Source organism: Cydia splendana, chromosome 4 (assembly GCF_910591565.1).
Source record: "Cydia splendana chromosome 4, ilCydSple1.2, whole genome shotgun sequence".
NCBI lineage: Eukaryota > Metazoa > Arthropoda > Insecta > Lepidoptera > Tortricidae > Cydia > Cydia splendana.
Genome location: NC_085963.1, coordinates 18,536,053 through 18,556,113, shown reverse-complemented (window position 1 = coordinate 18,556,113; position 20,061 = coordinate 18,536,053). Strand labels below are relative to the sequence as shown.

The following is a 20,061-nucleotide window of genomic DNA, read 5'->3' as shown; positions in this document are numbered from 1 at the left end:
ATTTGTTGATCTTCAAAATAAAACATGACTTGACATGACTACTTAAATAAGTAGTATATACGGAATCCTTAGAGATTTTTGCTCAAAATAACATATTTTTAGTTACTTGTCAAATCTCGATCTCGTCGAGATTTCAATATTTTGTATGGGTATAATTTTTTGCCTGAAATAAATTTGATTGATTGATTGATTGATTTGATTAATCTCGATCTCGAAAGTGTGACGGTCGAGATCTCGAAACACCCTATCTCGATTCAGATTTTTCGTGCGAGATCTCGAATCGCCAATCTTGGTGCGAGATTGCATTCCCTACACATGACTCTCAATTGCATCCACAATAGGTCAGAGAATTCTATTTTTAAGCCAATAAAATTATCTATTCTGTAAGCTAACTAAACTCTCTTTTATTTACCCTAAAAGAGCTTCCCTAAGAGTCTTTCCCTTGTTTCGAGCATTCAGTGGAAAGGGTAGAAAAAGTAGGATTGAAGCTCTGACAAGATGGAGCAATAGCAGTGGCTAAAAGCATTCCCCTAAAATACTAAAATGTGTTATTATTATATGATCGGTAATAAGTGAAATATTGAAGAAGGCAAGTTACACCGGGATATTGAAATGAAGAGTTGTATAAGAGATTGAGATATCTATGAGATTAAGTCGTTGCTAAGTGTTTTATTATTAAATGCCATAATGTATACGTACTTCTAACAAAAGGGAGCCGTATGCCTTAATAACGCGCAGTGTACCGAGGGGTTGATGTTTCATGGATCAGACGTTAGTTCGTCGTAAAACTTGCTCAGTCCGTCTTCTTGAGAATGGAAGCAAGAAGCAGACGACGGGGTCCACACTGGTCTGACAACCCTGCTTTGGCCAGAATATCATTCAAACTGACCAGAAGCAAATGAAAACCGGAATAAAAACGCGATACAACTACACGAGTGATAAAATGTACGCATTCATGTGTCTGGGGAAGGAACTGTATTACTAGACAAGACGCAAAATTAAAGTGTGGTATAATGTAATAAGTAAGTAACAGTTTACTTCTTATTCATTGAGAACAGGGACCATGGAGTCCATGGAGTGGTTGGAACTAACTATGCTTCTATACAAAGGCGAGGCTCTGGGATAAATTTTTCCAAGGTCCCTTTTTTCGCTGAACGACACAATTTTTTTCTAATCAAATATTATGTACGCTTTTCTATCTTTATTATATGATCTGCAAAAATAAACAACACATTTAGCCGGTCTCCAGAGTTTGTACTTCGGATGTTGTCTATATCGATGCCGATGTCGGTAAAAATATATGCACCGGTGCGAGACGATATATGTTTTTTTTATGCAATTTTCTTCTCATAAAGGTAAGTAAAAGTTATGTTTTTAAAATCTGCATTAAATAGGCTTTATTGTCATATTTTTTGTATGTAGAAAAACCAAGCAGTTTAATTTTGACAATAAATAAAAAACAAAAATTACACTTGAAAAATCAGATTTTTTGGGTTTTTTTAATTTTTTTTCTACAAATTGCAATCTTTTTATACCAGAAATGAATTCTACGTTATTAAGTTATCCGAAATTGACACCAAATATTACCTATTAGCTAAACGGGTCCTGTTAGAATTTTTAGAATGAAGCCGGGCGGAGCGGTACTTTGGCCCCCCCTCTGGGGCCCCAGAGGGGGGGCTCCTGCGGGCTACCGATCTAAATCGGCTTATTTTGATATAAGGAACAACTGTGCCAAGTTTCATGCTTTAATCAAGAAAAAAAAAATCTTGCACTTAACACCCTCACTATTAGATTATGATGGCCCACTATTGATCAAAAGTTCTTCTTCTTCGTATTCTTCATTACTGAAGGTCGTGCCTGTCTTGAAATGCCTTCACCGAGGCCTCGACGAGCTGCTTCCATTTCACCCTGTCTTCGGCTTGTCTAAGGGCAGTAGTGACAGTAATTCCTGTAATGTTCCTTACTTGATCGGACCAACGGGTGGGTGACCGTCCTCTCGGCCTCTTGCCATCCACTTTTCCACAAACAACCAGTTTCTCCAGGTTATCTGGCTGCCTTCGAGCAATATGTCCAAAATAGCCCAGGACTCGTTGGTAACAGATTGTGGATAGTCTGGATTTGATCCTGAGTTGGTTGAGAATGGATTTGTTGGTTCGTTTTGCTGTCCACGGTATGCGCAACATTCTCCTCCAACACCACATCTCAAATGCCTCAATTCTTTTCCTGTCTATTGCAATAGACAGGAAATTAGAGCTACATACATATTATTTGTGACGTTCCACGGGAAAAGGTACCTTATGAGGGTTTCTAGTTTCGGAGATATGAAATGTTTTGTAAAGAGGTGAAAAAATGCTCAATTTTTTTTTATTGTGTGATCTGAAATCTTAATGCGTAACGTTTGTTTACCTGTTTTTATTTTTGTTATAAGTTAGTTATAAGCCTAGTAATGTCGTCTCAGAGTTTAGTAGAAAAGGTACCTTATGAAAAAAAGATTGAAAATTCCCAAAAAAACTAGTCAATACGGGAAAAGAAGTTTGGTAGAGAACTGTATTAGCATTCTGCAAAACTAATTTGATAATTTCAGTTCTGGTTGGGGCGCCTCGCAAATATTATAACCGTACATAGACCGACATCACAAATCCAAGTAGCCTGCTATTATACCAAAGTTACTCTCATCAAGTCTTTCTTAACTAGAATAATCTTCATTTGGTTTGGTCGCATGCAGTAAATCAGCCATTGGTTTGCTTAAAAATGCCAATACCCGACGCACTACCTTATGGAATATCTGAGGTCATTGAACCTCAATGCCGCTTATCTTCAATAGCAACCGAAATATATTATTGATAAGAAATAGACGATTTATACCATCTTAACCCCAAAATATTATTAGTTTATCCTAACTGTTCCATCATCATCATGCCTCATCATGTAACTTAATCACAAGGTACCTTTTCATTACATACAAATTATTGGTTTTTTTAAGATTAGTATGACGAAGAACTAATTAAATTTGGGGCAGTTTAATGTAAATTAATATTTTCTATTCATAAAAGATAAACTGTAATATGATTGATATTTTGTAGTGATGTATTATTAGATTTATTTCCATAAGGTACCTTTTCGTAAATGTATGGAGCAAATACTGTTATTGTTATGTAAGTTTAAAGTGGCATAAGGGGTTAAATATAGTATTTAGTTGGGGTTTTAGGATTTATTTCATTTGAATGACAGAATTTCTTTTATATGTGCTCAGAAAAATTGATTGTGTGTCACATTAAAAGTAAAAATATTCAATTTTGTGATTTTATATGAAAAAGTCAGAAAATACATTTTCACCTCTAAATCGGTATTGTTTTTTGCTTAAACTGTCTGTCAGTGTCGTTGTCTAATAGATAAAATTTAAATCTTGAGAGCTCATTGCAATCAATCGTGAAAATGAAATAAAACTTTATTTTCAAGAGATTGGTTAGTATACACATAAATCAGTCGATATCAAAAGTTTCTATTTGCATTACAGAACAAGTCGCAATATTTTTTTAATCTCAGATATATAAGGTATTATTATTTGTACTCAACTATGTAACTTACTTCAGGAACATAGTTTTTTAGGCGGCTAAACTTAAAACTTCTCTATCGTAAAGTTGCTCATTTCACAACATTATTTTCAAAAAATCATATCTCTGTAACTACGCAACCTAGAAGGTTGATCTTTTGTGTTGTCGATAGCTTATTTATTATAGATTACTGGGATATGCATAACTCCATACCCGCCATAAGGTACCTTTGACCGTGGGACGTCACATTTGTTTTTTTTTTAATAAAAGTAGTTTTTTTTTATTCAATGTTGATTAATTTGTTGATCTTCAAAATAAAACATGACTTGACATGACTACTTAAATAAGTAGTATATACGGAATCCTTAGAGATTTTTGCTCAAAATAACATATTTTTAGTTACTTGTCAAATCTCGATCTCGTCGAGATTTCAATATTTTGTATGGGTATAATTTTTTGCCTGAAATAAATTTGATTGATTGATTGATTGATTTGATTAATCTCGATCTCGAAAGTGTGACGGTCGAGATCTCGAAACACCCTATCTCGATTCAGATTTTTCGTGCGAGATCTCGAATCGCCAATCTTGGTGCGAGATTGCATTCCCTACACATGACTCTCAATTGCATCCACAATAGGTCAGAGAATTCTATTTTTAAGCCAATAAAATTATCTATTCTGTAAGCTAACTAAACTCTCTTTTATTTACCCTAAAAGAGCTTCCCTAAGAGTCTTTCCCTTGTTTCGAGCATTCAGTGGAAAGGGTAGAAAAAGTAGGATTGAAGCTCTGACAAGATGGAGCAATAGCAGTGGCTAAAAGCATTCCCCTAAAATACTAAAATGTGTTATTATTATATGATCGGTAATAAGTGAAATATTGAAGAAGGCAAGTTACACCGGGATATTGAAATGAAGAGTTGTATAAGAGATTGAGATATCTATGAGATTAAGTCGTTGCTAAGTGTTTTATTATTAAATGCCATAATGTATACGTACTTCTAACAAAAGGGAGCCGTATGCCTTAATAACGCGCAGTGTACCGAGGGGTTGATGTTTCATGGATCAGACGTTAGTTCGTCGTAAAACTTGCTCAGTCCGTCTTCTTGAGAATGGAAGCAAGAAGCAGACGACGGGGTCCACACTGGTCTGACAACCCTGCTTTGGCCAGAATATCATTCAAACTGACCAGAAGCAAATGAAAACCGGAATAAAAACGCGATACAACTACACGAGTGATAAAATGTACGCATTCATGTGTCTGGGGAAGGAACTGTATTACTAGACAAGACGCAAAATTAAAGTGTGGTATAATGTAATAAGTAAGTAACAGTTTACTTCTTATTCATTGAGAACAGGGACCATGGAGTCCATGGAGTGGTTGGAACTAACTATGCTTCTATACAAAGGCGAGGCTCTGGGATAAATTTTTCCAAGGTCCCTTTTTTCGCTGAACGACACAATTTTTTTCTAATCAAATATTATGTACGCTTTTCTATCTTTATTATATGATCTGCAAAAATAAACAACACATTTAGCCGGTCTCCAGAGTTTGTACTTCGGATGTTGTCTATATCGATGCCGATGTCGGTAAAAATATATGCACCGGTGCGAGACGATATATGTTTTTTTTATGCAATTTTCTTCTCATAAAGGTAAGTAAAAGTTATGTTTTTAAAATCTGCATTAAATAGGCTTTATTGTCATATTTTTTGTATGTAGAAAAACCAAGCAGTTTAATTTTGACAATAAATAAAAAACAAAAATTACACTTGAAAAATCAGATTTTTTGGGTTTTTTTAATTTTTTTTCTACAAATTGCAATCTTTTTATACCAGAAATGAATTCTACGTTATTAAGTTATCCGAAATTGACACCAAATATTACCTATTAGCTAAACGGGTCCTGTTAGAATTTTTAGAATGAAGCCGGGCGGAGCGGTACTTTGGCCCCCCCTCTGGGGCCCCAGAGGGGGGGCTCCTGCGGGCTACCGATCTAAATCGGCTTATTTTGATATAAGGAACAACTGTGCCAAGTTTCATGCTTTAATCAAGAAAAAAAAAATCTTGCACTTAACACCCTCACTATTAGATTATGATGGCCCACTATTGATCAAAAGTTCTATCTCTATCATCCATGGCTAGGATTGGCGAATAAAAAGATTTTACAACTTCTTAAGTGGGTAAATGAGAACAGCTATGCGGTATCTTTGACCTATATATATTTTAAATAGGTACCTAAAGAAATACTGCAATGCATGCAGTGCTGTATTTGTAGCTACATTCCACCTTTATGTGAATTTTATGATAAAATAACACCACAAAATAAATAATAGTACTAGGTACAGAAGATTCACTCTCTAACAAAACGCGTCTGTTACGATTAGGACAGATATGACCGCTAGGTGGCGACAGCGCCACGCGCGGCTTATGGCTAGCCACCAAAATTGGTGTGGGACGGATGTACTTGTAGCTGTAGCAACCTGTTGCAAAGCGACGAAATCGCGGAGTGAGCTACGCCTGCTACGGTAGGTACGGTACCCCATTTATTACAACTTTAAATTCAATAATAGGTACTGATGCAAGAAAGAAAAATATCAACACCGTATACTGAAGTCAAACAACTGTATCCAGCCCTTACTGCATTATAGGTACTCGTATGTCTTTTTATTTTACAGGTGTATTATCCCAATTGTTAATCAGTTTGCTAATTAAATTGGCCAAGAGGTAGGTCGCTAAGGTCGCATCTTCCGTCGCAGGTGGTGACTCATGCCGAATAACTCCGCTAAATTAAACCAATGAGCAATTATATACGTGACTAACATTGACTATTTTATTCAGCGCCTATGTTTAGGTACAATATGAGGAAAGAAACATAACATATCGATGACCTAACGCAAAAGTTAAGTTTAACATGTGTTGTTTTCTTGCCAAGGAAAATAACGCTTCGTCCTATATGTGGGTAGGTAGATGTAAGTACCTCAATGTACTAGAAATATTAAAAAAAAAAATTAATACTACTTAAGTGAGATAGCCTTTCTTGAGATGATAATGTGATTCACCCATATCAGGCATACTTTATGAACGTACTAATTATACCTGGCTATGTCATACATAGCTACACTGTGCTGTAACACAATAAGGACATAGGTGGAGCCACCTTGGCCTTGTTAACTGATGAAGGTCAAACATGTTTGCGTCTGTTAAAATAAACTTTATTATACAATCTATTAATGGCTTAAGCTACCATATTCTTTGGTCGTAATATTTTATGTACATAAAGTACCTACTTAATTATGGCATGACGTCACTGAGCTAGAGTGGACAATTTAGTAGAAACTCGATAAATTTAATTACGATAAAAATAATTCAACTTTGTCAATGATGGGCTACTTACGAGTTCAATAAAAAATACCTACATTAGATACCAAAGGTAACAAGTTCATCACGGTATGCATTAAAGTGAGCTCAAGGTCAGTTTGTTTTCACTTTGTTTTTGTTTAACGTGTAGTATGACATCATCTGAAGTTACGTGGACGCCGGCGTCTCGGTCGCGGCTGCGGCCCCGTCAGTTTTGAAATAGCACTCGCGCCGCACCAACGTTCGTGCAGTGTTTCCAGTTAAACAGATCAACATGTCTAACATTATGGGTGAGTCACTTTACCAGATGCAATAGCATATAATCTATCACTTAACCATTAATTATAATAAAAAAAATGATATCCCATTTTATAATTATTAATTAAGCTTTTAGAGTCGCAAATACCGTGTTTACAGAGTGTGGCAGATAGTTGTTTCGATAGATTGACGCCGTATGACATTGTATAGGAACGTTTCTATAGATTTGGACAGGTAGCATCATTTGTATTTTTCATTAGATTATGATTGAAGCCGGTACCGCAAATAACAACCGGCTTTATTCTGGCGCAAGGCCAGACTCCGGGCGTGGTTTGCGGCACACAAAATTCGTGGAATCAATACAATTATTTTCGTTAGTTCCTTAGTTAGATCTAGGAACAAGAATATTTTCTACACCATCTATTCTTTAAGAAACAACCGTCGGAAGCTCTCAATGAGCAAGGTTTTGAAATGGCTCCCACACGCTTAACAATTTCAAATGTCGATGCCGTTAGGTTTGTGAGCTACTCCCACCCCACCTGATTATAGTATTCCGAAATGTTTAATGATAGATTGTTTGCATTAGTCAATCTATCCATACGATACGGCGTTGTATAATGAATTGCTCATTATACCTGCTCAGTTACCTACTTCCTATCTAATTAAGTCGGTGTACAAAAAAAACTGAGCAAACTGTAAATATTTGCTGAACCGTGTGGGAAGTTGCACTTCGCAAAGTATTTTCAGTTGTCACGTAGATATAGTGCCGACATTTCGCGTGTCAGCTACAAAATAACACTCAATTAGCCGGTTTTTATCCACGCTCTGGGACATTGTTGATACCTAGATATACTTTACAAAGATGTTGATAGCATAAGATGAGATCACCAACCAACCTACTCGCACGTTATTGACGATTGTAGGACGCTAGGATGACATCGGTTTGCGCCTAGCTCAATTTACCAACAGCTGAGGAATTGACTGTAAATAGATCCGCCCCTTTATTTTCTAATGGCTCGGCTCGTTTAATATATCCTGCCGCGTGTACTTGAACCCGCGGCTTGAACGATTTATTTAATATAAATATACCCGATTTAGATAAGACCGCACTTGTTTTTACCAGATGACACACAGAGATGTCAGAAAATAATTATAAATTCTTTAATTATTTGACATGCATTCCTAAAAACAGTGTTATTTTCCTCCTAACTATTTTTACCGTGTGGGTAGATATTTCCATAGGTACCTGCCAATACAATAATATTAAGGCAATAACATTAGCATTCAACTAGCATTAAGAATTTTTGTTCCTCTGCTATTAGAGGTCAAACATAGTTGCCTATACCTATTAATAAAATTATGCATTGCATCAGCAGTGTCTTATTACCTGTAGGTAATGAGTAATGACATGAAAGCAATGTCATAGCTAAATTCATCAGATCTTAGATCCTACACATTTAATGATCTAAATAATTAGTCACTAACCTCCAGTACTCACAGTCTCCTGGTCAACGGTCTGATCTCAAATCAGGTTCCCCTACATTGATTAGGTACTCTGCCACCCTTAGTCACGGCATTGCTCATCAGCAACAATAAGTTAAGAATATACCTACATGCATAATATATGCCTTAACTACTCACGAATATTCCAAATTCCAATACGACCAAGTGAAAACCTGGCACCTTCACGTTACGCTTATCGATTGCTCCATATTTCGTACAAGCACCCTGATACGACGCCGAGATTTTATTGGATGACATCACCGTCTGACCTCTCACGCGACTAAACGAGCACCTAGCCGTTCTCGCCATACTCAGAGGAATGCTTATTGCCGAATTATTAAAACGTAGGTATTTAACATCAATAATTAGTTTGCACGGAGAATCAATAAAACTGTTTACTTATAAAGTATAGCGCTGTAGACTAAAGTTGGAATGCGTATGGAGCCACTCACCCGCATACCATAGCTGTATAAATAACTATTACATGCTCACTTACTTTCTAAATTTAGCATTCTGTTACCGAGTCGATAACCAAATAAGAGTGAAAAGTCCGCATGCCTACGCTTCTAGAATATCGTTAGCACTAAAAGGCGTGCGTTGCTTTTATTATGCCTTTAGGTTCGAGTTTGCAACGAACAAACATGGATTGCTTATGGAGTAGGTACGCGTTGTAGCTTATATTTAACGACATTGACTAGGTCAGTGGTGGGCAAACATTCTATTTTTTTTTAATACATGCTATTCTTACGTGTTACACAAATAATGCATAAGAATAAGAATTACCCTAATCGTCGCATCTAAAGGGGCCCACTGATTAACAGTCCGCCGGACGGTATCGGCCTGTCAGTTAGAACAAAATTTTGACAGTTCCGAACAACTGACAGGCCGATACCGTCCGGCGGACTGTTAATCAGTGGGCCCCTTAACATACGCTGTCCGATAATAGTTATCTGACAAATAAAACAATAGTTATTTGTTTTACAAGGGGGCAGAGTTGTTGTTTAACTGCTCGTGCTAATATTGATACCCGAGCAAGCGAAAGATTCCAAAATTGAACCACGGGCGTAGCAAGTGGTTCGAAAAATGGAATCTTGAGCGTTGCAAGGGTTTCAAAGCACGAGTGTTAAACAAAATTTCCCCCCCGAGTGAAACACAAAAATTTTCACCACACCAACCCCAAGCAAATATTAAATGTAAAATATCAAATAAAATCAAACCAAATCAAATTCAAATTAATATGTTATTAAATATTTATCATCCAAAATCATCATTTAAAAGTCAATTCATGGGGGGCCAGAAAGTTTAGAAAATTTAAGTGGAGGGCCAGAATTGTAGCCAAATTTTTTTTTTTGATTTGTGATAATCGTGAGCCAATGCCATATAGCCCATATACTAATTATTTCACAGGACCGGCGGCGGGCCGGATAAAATCCATTCGCGGGCCGGAGATGGCCCGCCGGCCCTACTTTGCCCACCACTGGACTAGGTACTAACAACACACCTAATTTTGTACTTAGGTCTTAATTTGTTGCAATACAGTTTACAAATACTTAAATAGGTCAACGACAATAGGCGTCGAAGGCTACTTTATCTGGCTTAGGTTAGGTAGACTTTATAACCAATGTGGTTCTAAAGTGTATACAATAGTCATTAGCAAAGAATAGTACATTATTGTCGAGGCTCGGAAGTAGCTACTTGCAGGCTGAGGATTCGTTTTAAACGGACGACCTTGGGAGTCCGTTTAATTGAATCCGAAGCCAGCAAGTAGCCTTCCAGCCGAGTCATATATAGTGCTTTTCATATATGGTGCAAGAAATATAAATATCATAGAAATATTTTACAAAAGCAACGTTCTTACGTATATATTTTCACAGAAAAAAGTAGAAACAATTGAAAAAATTAGCTTTGCCGCCTTTTTATTTTTTTAAATAAAAAAAAAGAAGTGTATTTTTCTGCCGAAAATACGTCAACCTATTTGAGACAGTTAATAGTCGCGGTACTAATCATCTGTTTGGATGTTTAATGGGCCTGTGCCTTCATTTGATATGACCATTTCAACTTTTAAAAAGTTTGGAACTCGACAAATAATGGAATTTGTATGCAACATTGCAGTCCCAAAATCGAGACTGCAATGTTTTTAACTTTTTAATTTTTGACTGACCATAAACTACGCGCTTCGCGACCTATTTTTTAAACGGCAAAGTCGACTTTGCCGTCCATTTTTGAGAAAAATACATTTCCCTACACTGCTTTCTTAAATAGGTAATTATTACCCAAGTAACAATTTGTGGTACTATAGTGGTCAATAGAACGTTTCCTAAATACCACCTAAGGTCCTATAAAAGACCTAAGAAGGTTGTATAAAGCCGAAATGGCGTATCTTTAGTGCCATTCAGTGATATAGTAGACCTGTAGCAGTGTCAGCCGTGACGTTTTAGGTCTATAAAAGTGATGTAATGCATGACTCTTGTGCTAATTTGTTGTCAGAAACGCCATTATAGTGTTAATTTATACTATAGTAGCATTTGAGATTCCATTATAGTGCTTGTTTTATACTATAGTAGTATTTGAAATTCTATTATAGTGCTTTTTTATACTATTGTAGAATTCATAGTTCCTTTACTACTTGTTGTGTGTTTACTTCACAAAAACGGTACTAAGTAAAATGGTGATAAATAAAGACGTTATATTAATATGCGCCATTTAGATGTCGAATAATTCGGTCTTTAGTGCAAAAAGTATATGGGACGGAAGTTTTACCGTTAGAATAGTATTAGGTTAATGAGGAATTTTAAATGCCCCCTCGATTTATTTATGTTTATAATAAAATAATTTAATAAAATATTATGATATTCACCATAGTTACTACTATACAGCCAAGAAGTAAATCCGACGCTTTTATAGGCTAACTATAGAACTTAGGAGGAAATATTCACCGCCATCATGATTAAAATTAGGGTTCCAAAAGAATTTTGCTGTGACCCAGTTGCACCTACAAACTCTTTAGAAAGATATAGGATTTTTTTTTAATTTAGATGTAGTCATTACTGTTGTTTCCTTTTTCAAGGAGATTGGTAAAAAAAATGTGCTAATAATGGATGTCGATAAATATCTAAACCGTCACGATTTTATGCTTGTATTAAATCATTGATGATAAATCTCACCTACAATCACTAATATCACTGGGGTCTTTTTTATCAATTCATTAAAATATAAAAATATTTTGTACGGAACCACATTATGTGGCTTAGGCCTGAACTTATATAAGCAAGATATAAGTAGCCATTACAGATCAAATTGATCATTTACAAGTAGTCGTTTTCTACCTTTATGTATCTAACTCGGTTTATAAAAGACATAAAAACTCAGCTATAACGCTGTTGTCTTTTAAAAGAAAAAACAAAACCACTATACAACAGTTTTGTGATATAAAAGAGTCATTGTGACGTTTACAGCGATGAGATATAATAGGGATTTTAAAACTACTAAAGCGCTTTTTAACGCTATAAATATGTCCCAAAAACGCTACTATAGAGCAAAACAGTTCTATAATAGTGTTCATATGACTACTAAAGTATTATGTACTATAGCAGTGATCTCTAAAGCCACTATATCCTATAATCGTTGTATAGTTGGGTTTTTGTCACTGTTTAAACACAAAACTATAGCGGCTTGCAGGGAACCTTAATAGCGCAAACTACTAAAGTATTATGTACTATAGCAGTGATCTCTAAAGCCACTATATCCTAAAATCGTTGTATAGTTGGGTTTTTCTCACTGTTAAAACACAAAACTATAGCGGCTTGCAGGGAACCTTAATAGCGCAAACTACTAAAGTATTATGTACTATAGCAGTCATCTCTAAAGCCACTATATCCTAAAATCGTTGTATAGTTGGGTTTTTGTCACTATTAAAACACAAAACTATAGCGGCTTGGCAGGGAACCTTAATAGCGCAAATTAGTTGCATAAAAGTGATTCCAAATACTATTATACAGTAATATTGCTCTATAGTGATTATATTTGAACCTGTTATAGTACACGCCTGTAACGGCTCTATAAAATGATGATGTAAACCTTTACATCAATTGCTTATAGAATATATTAGCTGTATAAGCCTATAGAGCAAAAAGGTGTTGCCAAGCGCTTTTATACGACAGGTGGTCATCTCTGAAACCTTAATACGACGTCTATACAAGCTTTTAGCGATAAAAACTAAAATTATAGGACTAAAATGTTACTTGGGTACCTACCGTCGCTATTAGTGTAATGCTGCGAAACTGACATTTATAGTTAGGTACCTACCTAAGTAGTTTGCCTCTAATGCCACTCATGTTAATTACCTGTGTAACGTATTTCAGATGTGGCCACGGAGGACAACCTCCAGTACCACTTCTACCCGGTGTCCAGTGGCTCCGTGCAGTTCAAAGTGCGCGCGCCCAACGATGCTCACATCGCGCTCACCACCAACCCACAGGAGTCAGACCCTATGTATGAGGTACGTTAAGTATTTACTTTCTTCATAACAACATTTTCTTCCTATGGTTTCTCATCTAAGGTTGGAACCCCTTAAATTATTCCTTGGTGAATCGCATGTCATTACTTACCCACATTGATCACGGAAACAGTGAGTGACACACGCACTCACAATTTTTTATCATTAATTTTTACTATCAATCTATCAGGTAATTAAAAAAAAGAAAACACTTGGTAACTTGAAATTTATAAATGAACGTAACTTTCCAGGTCTTTATCGGAGGATGGGGCAACACAAAGAGCGTAATCAGAAGAAACAGGACCAAACCCGAAAAAGCTGAAGCCGACACACCCGGAATCTTAAACGCTGGTGAATTCCGCGGCTTCTGGATCCGCTGGGACGGCGGCATCATCTCCGCCGGGCGCGAGGGCGAGGCCATCCCCTTCCTGTCGTGGCAGGACCCCGAGCCCTTCGCCGTGGGCTTCGTCGGCGTCTGCACCGGCTGGGGTGCCACTGGCACCTGGAAGATCGAAGGTATTACAACGACCTGAAGTCCCAGCGCAACTGTGGACGAAATGTACCCAACGACTATAAATTTACTCTTTTATCCGCGCAGAATCACCAGAATTCGATACTCCGGACCAGTTAGAATATAAATTTGGCCCGGTGGCTTGCGGAAGCTTGGAGTTTGATTACCGCGGGCCCCACAACGCACACATTTGTCTGACCAGCGCACCGATGGAGGCCGACCCCATGTACGAAATCATGCTCGGCGGTTGGGAGAACACGAAGTCTGTCATTAGGTACTGCAGGCAGCAGCCAGACAAGGTAGCGTAGAACTCGTTGTGGGTCGTTGTTTGTTTTCGATGTGGATTTGTGCCACTATTAATGATAACCGTCCGTAGGTGACCGTACCGACGCCGGGGTTGATGAATCCTAACGAGTTTAAGAAGTTCTTGATCGAGTGGCGATGCGGGCGCCTCATCGTGCGGGACGGGCTGACGGGTGGAGTGCTGCTGGAGTGGCAGGACCCCTCGCCCTTCCCCGTCGCGCACTTCGGCGTGCGGACGGGCTGGGGCGCGCGCGGCCAGTGGCGCATCAGGCACTTCGCCGCTCCCGGCGGGCAACGTTGAGTCTCCTCTTCCAAATTGACGCTTTGATATTCAATAGCTGCACGATACAAAATTATTAACGCTCGATGGATGTTTAGTTAATTGGCTGATATAATGTATCTACCTTTACTTGTAATCTAATAACTACTTAATTATACGTTATAAAGGGACTAGTGAGTTTCGTTGTTACATCGGTGGATTGGAGTGATGATTTGTGTGGTACGTTGGGTACATTTTGACAGTTACTATTTGTAGCTTTCTTCCGTTCTTTTGTTCTTCGCTTTAGAATGTTTTCGTTAACAGCGGTTTCTTCCTATCTTGCCCAAGTCATTGTGTTGATCAGCTTGAACTGTAGATGCAATGCACCAGCTACATCACCTACCACCCATAAGTATGCACCATCATGCATACCAACGTATTTGTCTATATTTAAATACGTTCATAGACCGATGAAATTGAAATTTTACTTATCTAATATGCATGGTTTAAACAAAAATGATTTTTGAATTTTGTATAGCCATTTGTAGGTACCGTGTAATTACAAAGTAGTTACCTATCGTAAATTACTTGCTAAAATTTATTTGTAGATCTTTTAACCTTTCATCCTGTTTTTAAGGTAGAGAAAAGGAATAGTCGCTTAGTAAGAATGAGTACTTACTTAGTGAAATTAATATTAATTGCCTGTCCACTCATTTTAGAATAACCTGGTAGGTAGACGGATGTCTTGGATTTTAACGAAGTTACATGTCAAAAATCACAGTCCTGTATCACGTCACAATATTCACAAATATTCATCTCGTCACTAATAACTAAACATCACACGCAAGCAAATTAACTGGTTATAGTGTTATAGTAGCTAATTTTACTAACCGAAACCCATGTTCGATAAGCGAGTCGTACAGTAAAGTAAACAGCTTAGGGGCCGTATATTTACTGTATATTAATTAACAAGTCAATTTCAAACGCTTAATTGGCATCACATGGCCATTCCTCGTCTTAAGATTGCTTTACCATACGACACGCTCCTGGCATGTTGAACAGCCTCATGGCACAGGAAACTACAACTAGTTCGTTTCTCCAGTGCCTCCATCGGCGCCTCAAGCGGCAGCTCTGTACGCGTCGCCGCCCGGCTACCCCGGCGGCGCGGGCTTCCCCGCGGCGAGCCCGGGGGGCGCGCAGTGGGTGAACGCGGCGGGCGGGCAGGTGCCGCCGGGCGCCGTGGTGGGCGGCCAGGACGTGTCCGGCGAGCCCATGTACGTGGCGCGCGCGCAGCACGAGGGCGCCCAGCTGCCCGGCAAGCTGGTGTCCAGCCACGGCCGCGCGTACGTGCCGTGGGGAGGACTCGAGAACGGGAAGGACGAGTACCAGGTTGGTATATGATTATTTTTGTAGTACAAATAAATAGGTCTTTCCGGGCCTTACACGACATGTATTGTTAACTTTCACCTATACCTTCAGGTGCTGGTAGGCGGCCCCAACAACTGGGTGCCTTCCAGCGGCTCCGCCATTCCGCCCGGCGCGTTCCAAGCCGGCCAGTCCGAGGACGGAGAGCCCCTGTACGTGGGCCGCGTGCGCCACGAGGGCAGCCTCACCATTGGCAAGGTATTTTAGCTACTTTGTTTATGCAGTTTTCACAGTAACTCAACACCTCGGGTGTACTCCGCTTCCGTGCTGCTAGAAGTAGATTATCGTGGCGAACCGGGTTCGAATATCACTCACTACTTGTTACTCGACAACAAGAGCAATTGGGTAGGATGGTAGTAACAGGCATGATTCGTGTCATTCAGATGTCGAACATTCCTTTTGTGTAGCTAGTAGCATGCTGAAGGTACACAGCATATATTCGTATTACCACCCTTACTTATCCCTATGTGCCATATGGCTATTGGCAATATCTACCTACCTACCTACGAATAGTTATACGAAAATTTTGATTTGACATTTCATAACATTAATTTCACCTTATCTCAGGTCCAGCAGTCGCACGGCACCTGCTACATCGCTTTCGCCGGCCAGGAGCTCGGCTTCCCCGACTACGAGATCCTTGTGGCTTAAGTGTTAAGGTCGAAAATAAGTTGAAAGTGTTGCCAGCTTTATACACTATTCCACTCACACTGAAGCGTCCCATGAAAGTACATTCAAATTTCGACTTTTTGATTGTACACTTAGATCGGAATTCAAAATTTGTGGCCCCACAGAATGCTTAATTAGAATCCACGCTGGCGTGTTCTTGGTGCTTGTGAGTCAATGAGTTGTAGGCAGTTATCCACGCTATGACTATGTTTATTGCACTGCATAATATTCTAGTTATTATTGTAATCATGTTTTTACATGTTTAAAATTATATTTTTATTAAATTATTTTAAATTTATACTTTGTTTTCGTTTAACCGAAACCATAAGTGTTATTTATAAGAAATAAGAAGTATATAACACAAACTCAACTTTATTCATAAATAACTTAGTGAGATCGAACAGAATTACTTACCTTCTGAAAAGAGGACTAGGTTTTAAGTAAGAGTGTTTCCTTTTCAAATAAAGTTAAAATATTTTATCATCAGGAGAGAACCAGGGCAGTCTTCAGGATCTTCAGAAGGCACTGCAAATAAATCAAACAGTCTTTATCAGTATATGGTACGGGTTAAGAATTAAATTGTTAAGTTATTAGAAAATAAAATAAAAAGGCATACAGACACTGTACTCATACTCATAAATAATTGATTTGAGTATAGGTAAATCACAATATTCAATAACCTATTTATATTCCACCTATAAGTACATATAATACATATTAAAATGAAAAGCACAACAAGCAAAACCAGAGTCTAAAATTTTATCTCTAACTGGCAACATCGTTCTAACCTTAGTTCTAACAGTCATACATTCGGAAGGGTGGTTGAGGTTGACCATTGTTGCCGGTGTTGGACTTGAAAATTTGTAACTTGTAACTTTGTGATTAAACACAAGTAAATGGATTTTGGTCCAAAAAGGAATTAAGTAATTGTAATTTTGTATGATAAAAATAAACTGCATTAAACACTTACACATTCTCCTCATCAGTTTCATTAGAGTAATCGGAGTCTGGCACATCATACTCTTCAATATCTGGCTGAACATATGACACTCTGTCCGATACGAATATTTTGTTAACGCATCTGTCATTCTCTTTCGGAGAGACTAAGATCTCGAACTTTTTCATGGATATTTCTCTGCCTTCATAGGGTATGTAGCAAACTTTGTGTGAAGGGGCTACTTTGCCAGGGATGAGATGTCCCTCATACAACGCGCGTCCGATGTAGAGCCTCTCGAGGTTGTCTTCAGAATAGCCGGCAATGAACGCGCCTACTGGTATTTTGTCGTCACAGGTGGGGACCCAAAATCCGTCAAAGCCACAGAGTAGCTATAATTGAGATGAAATAATGATAAAATAGGGAAGAATAATTTATTGTTTGTAATATTTATAGTTCGTTTTTTTAGCATTAGAAAGAAGTTAAGCGATCTTGACATGTATTTTAATTGAAAAACGCTTTTTAAAAATCAGTAACTATTACTTATGAAAGCAGAAAAATATAAATGATCGTATTAGGTTCATAATTGTTACATATTTGCCGTGACTTATTTTTAAAATGTGTTTTTCAATTAAAAGACACATCAAGATTGTTTACCTTTTTTCTAATGCTAAAAAAAACGAACTATAGTTACTGAAAAGGGAGTAATGACTTCAATGCATTCGAATTAGTAAATAAAGTGCATGGGACACCTATGGATTTATCTCATACAAACACTAGTTGACCACACCATGACAATCATAACTTCAGAAGATAATATTTATGTTATGTTATACTAAAACCACATTTATTGGACCATTGATAGAAGTAGACCTTAGCTCATTGTCATAAGATTTACAATGATCAATCTGTTAAAATTACCTCAAACTCTGGTTTCTCAGTAGACTGTCCTCCCCATGGTATATAAGCCTTGCCCAAGGACCGCACATACTTTCCAGGGGTCAATGAACCCCTGTGCTTGGCTCGGGCGATGTACAAGTTTTCCTTCTCAAACCCGCCCACTAGCAGCTCTTCAGGCAGATCTCGTCCGGGCTCATACGTGACCCACTGAAGCTCACTACCTGTTATGGGCTTGAATTTGGTCTTTTCTATTGATGGTGGTACTAAAACATTCAAAAATATAATTAGAAAAACAACTCTATTTGTTCCGCTTTTCAAAATATTTGAAAATTTTGAGTTGATGAAATAGTAAAAAAAAGTTAAATTAACTATCAGCCTATATACGTCCCACTGCTGGGCACAGGCCTCCTCTCATGCGCGAGAGAAAAAGTTAAAATAAAACTAAAATAATGTTTTATCTTCAAGCATGCATGTTGTGCACAAAAATATAAGCATAATTAAAAAAAAAAGCACAAAAAAAGCAAATATAAAGCACAATACATGGACCTTGTTGTCTGAAAATAAACACATTTTTTTTTTCATAATTTATAGACATACTATGGTTGCAATTACTTTCAAACCTCCATTGCACAGGATTCCTCTGCTCAACAACCGAGAATGTGACATACTTCATGTCATGCACATCATTGATACAGGAGACTATGGGATCAGAGTATCCATCTCTGCCGAGACGCACACAGCCATTGCACCAGGTTAGCCAGAACTTGTGGTACTCATCGGCACTTAGAATGCCAGGTGTGCTCGCCGACTCACAGTGACGACTGCTCATCTTCTTGATAAAGCATCGCTGGCCTTCCCCCAATACTATCTAAATTGATTATAAGCAAATTTGATTTAAGACTTTAGAGACTTTTAGTGGTTAGTTGAGTAGCTTAACTTCAAACTTGGGTAAATCCATGTGTCAGATTATGCGATTTTGGTATTAAGAAAAGGTAATAGGGTAGATATTTGCTGAGAGGGTTGAATGGATTTACCCGAGTTTGAAGTTAAGCGACACAGTTGGTCTAAGTTGAGATTTAATTTGGTAAATATTAAGCCAAATTCTTGATGTGACTGTAATTAGGATTTCATTGACTGGGCAAGAACTGCCAATACTCCAAAACAATTGGTCCTATGTTGTCCCTGCAATCTTAACCTGATCATCAGTCCACATTGTCACATAACTTTTCATGCTGCATTGCCCAATAAAAAGACTAACACTATAGGGATAGCTACATGTAATGTATCTTATATTACATGGTCTAGCTCCTGAATTTGTGGATCTACAAAATGAATTAGTTTCTATAGCATAGCTCTTAAACAATTCCTATAATACCTACCCTTAAAGATAATTCCCCTAACAGGAACATCTAAAAATTATAAGTAGATAAGTAAAAATAAGTGTGAACATTTTACCCAAAAGTCGCAGTTGTTGGCTGGTTTACGAGACAGCCCTAAGGCAGCATTGCCTGCAGCTTTAACTTCAAATGCCAGGGCATTGCTTGTGATTTTGTAGAAAGCATTAAGATGTTTCGGCCAAGTTGTGATCTCTAAATAATATTGTTTTTATTAGGAGCAATAATCATATAGGTATTTTTTTTAAAGAAAAAATCATTTATTTACATACAAGATATATACAGTGGTACTACTAAACGAAATTAATAAGTAGCTTAAATATAAATAAATGTTTGTATAACATGTAACTTACCCACTATATCACCCATTTATACAATGAATAATGAAGGGACTGTATCACCAGTTAAATGAATAAAAATTAATTATCTTGTACTTTACCGACTTTTAAGCTTATGCTGCTTATGACTGGTAATACAATACAATAGAAGAATTAATATTA

At 37.6% G+C, this 20,061-nt stretch overlaps 2 protein-coding genes across 2 annotated transcripts; one reads left to right on the top strand and one right to left on the bottom strand.

Annotated features, from left to right (window-relative positions):
* Positions 1 to 7,073: 7,073 nt before the first annotated feature.
* On the top strand, positions 7,074 to 16,631 carry LOC134790180 (uncharacterized). Its single transcript, XM_063761000.1, has 8 exons — positions 7,074 to 7,200; positions 13,033 to 13,169; positions 13,418 to 13,682; positions 13,765 to 13,976; positions 14,054 to 14,276; positions 15,342 to 15,628; positions 15,719 to 15,862; positions 16,232 to 16,631. Exons 1-8 carry the CDS (start codon positions 7,185 to 7,187, stop codon positions 16,313 to 16,315), a joined length of 1,368 nt encoding a protein of 455 aa, XP_063617070.1. The 5' UTR covers positions 7,074 to 7,184; the 3' UTR covers positions 16,316 to 16,631.
* Positions 16,632 to 16,689: 58 nt separating this feature from the next.
* LOC134790192 (uncharacterized) lies at positions 16,690 to 20,061 on the bottom strand. The gene is made up of 6 exons (XM_063761022.1): positions 19,915 to 20,061; positions 19,623 to 19,756; positions 18,780 to 19,035; positions 18,189 to 18,430; positions 17,304 to 17,659; positions 16,690 to 16,858 (listed from the first exon to the last, which is right to left on the bottom strand). The coding sequence occupies exons 1-6, from the start codon at positions 19,928 to 19,930 to the stop codon at positions 16,849 to 16,851; spliced, it is 1,014 nt and encodes a 337-aa protein (XP_063617092.1). The 5' UTR covers positions 19,931 to 20,061; the 3' UTR covers positions 16,690 to 16,848.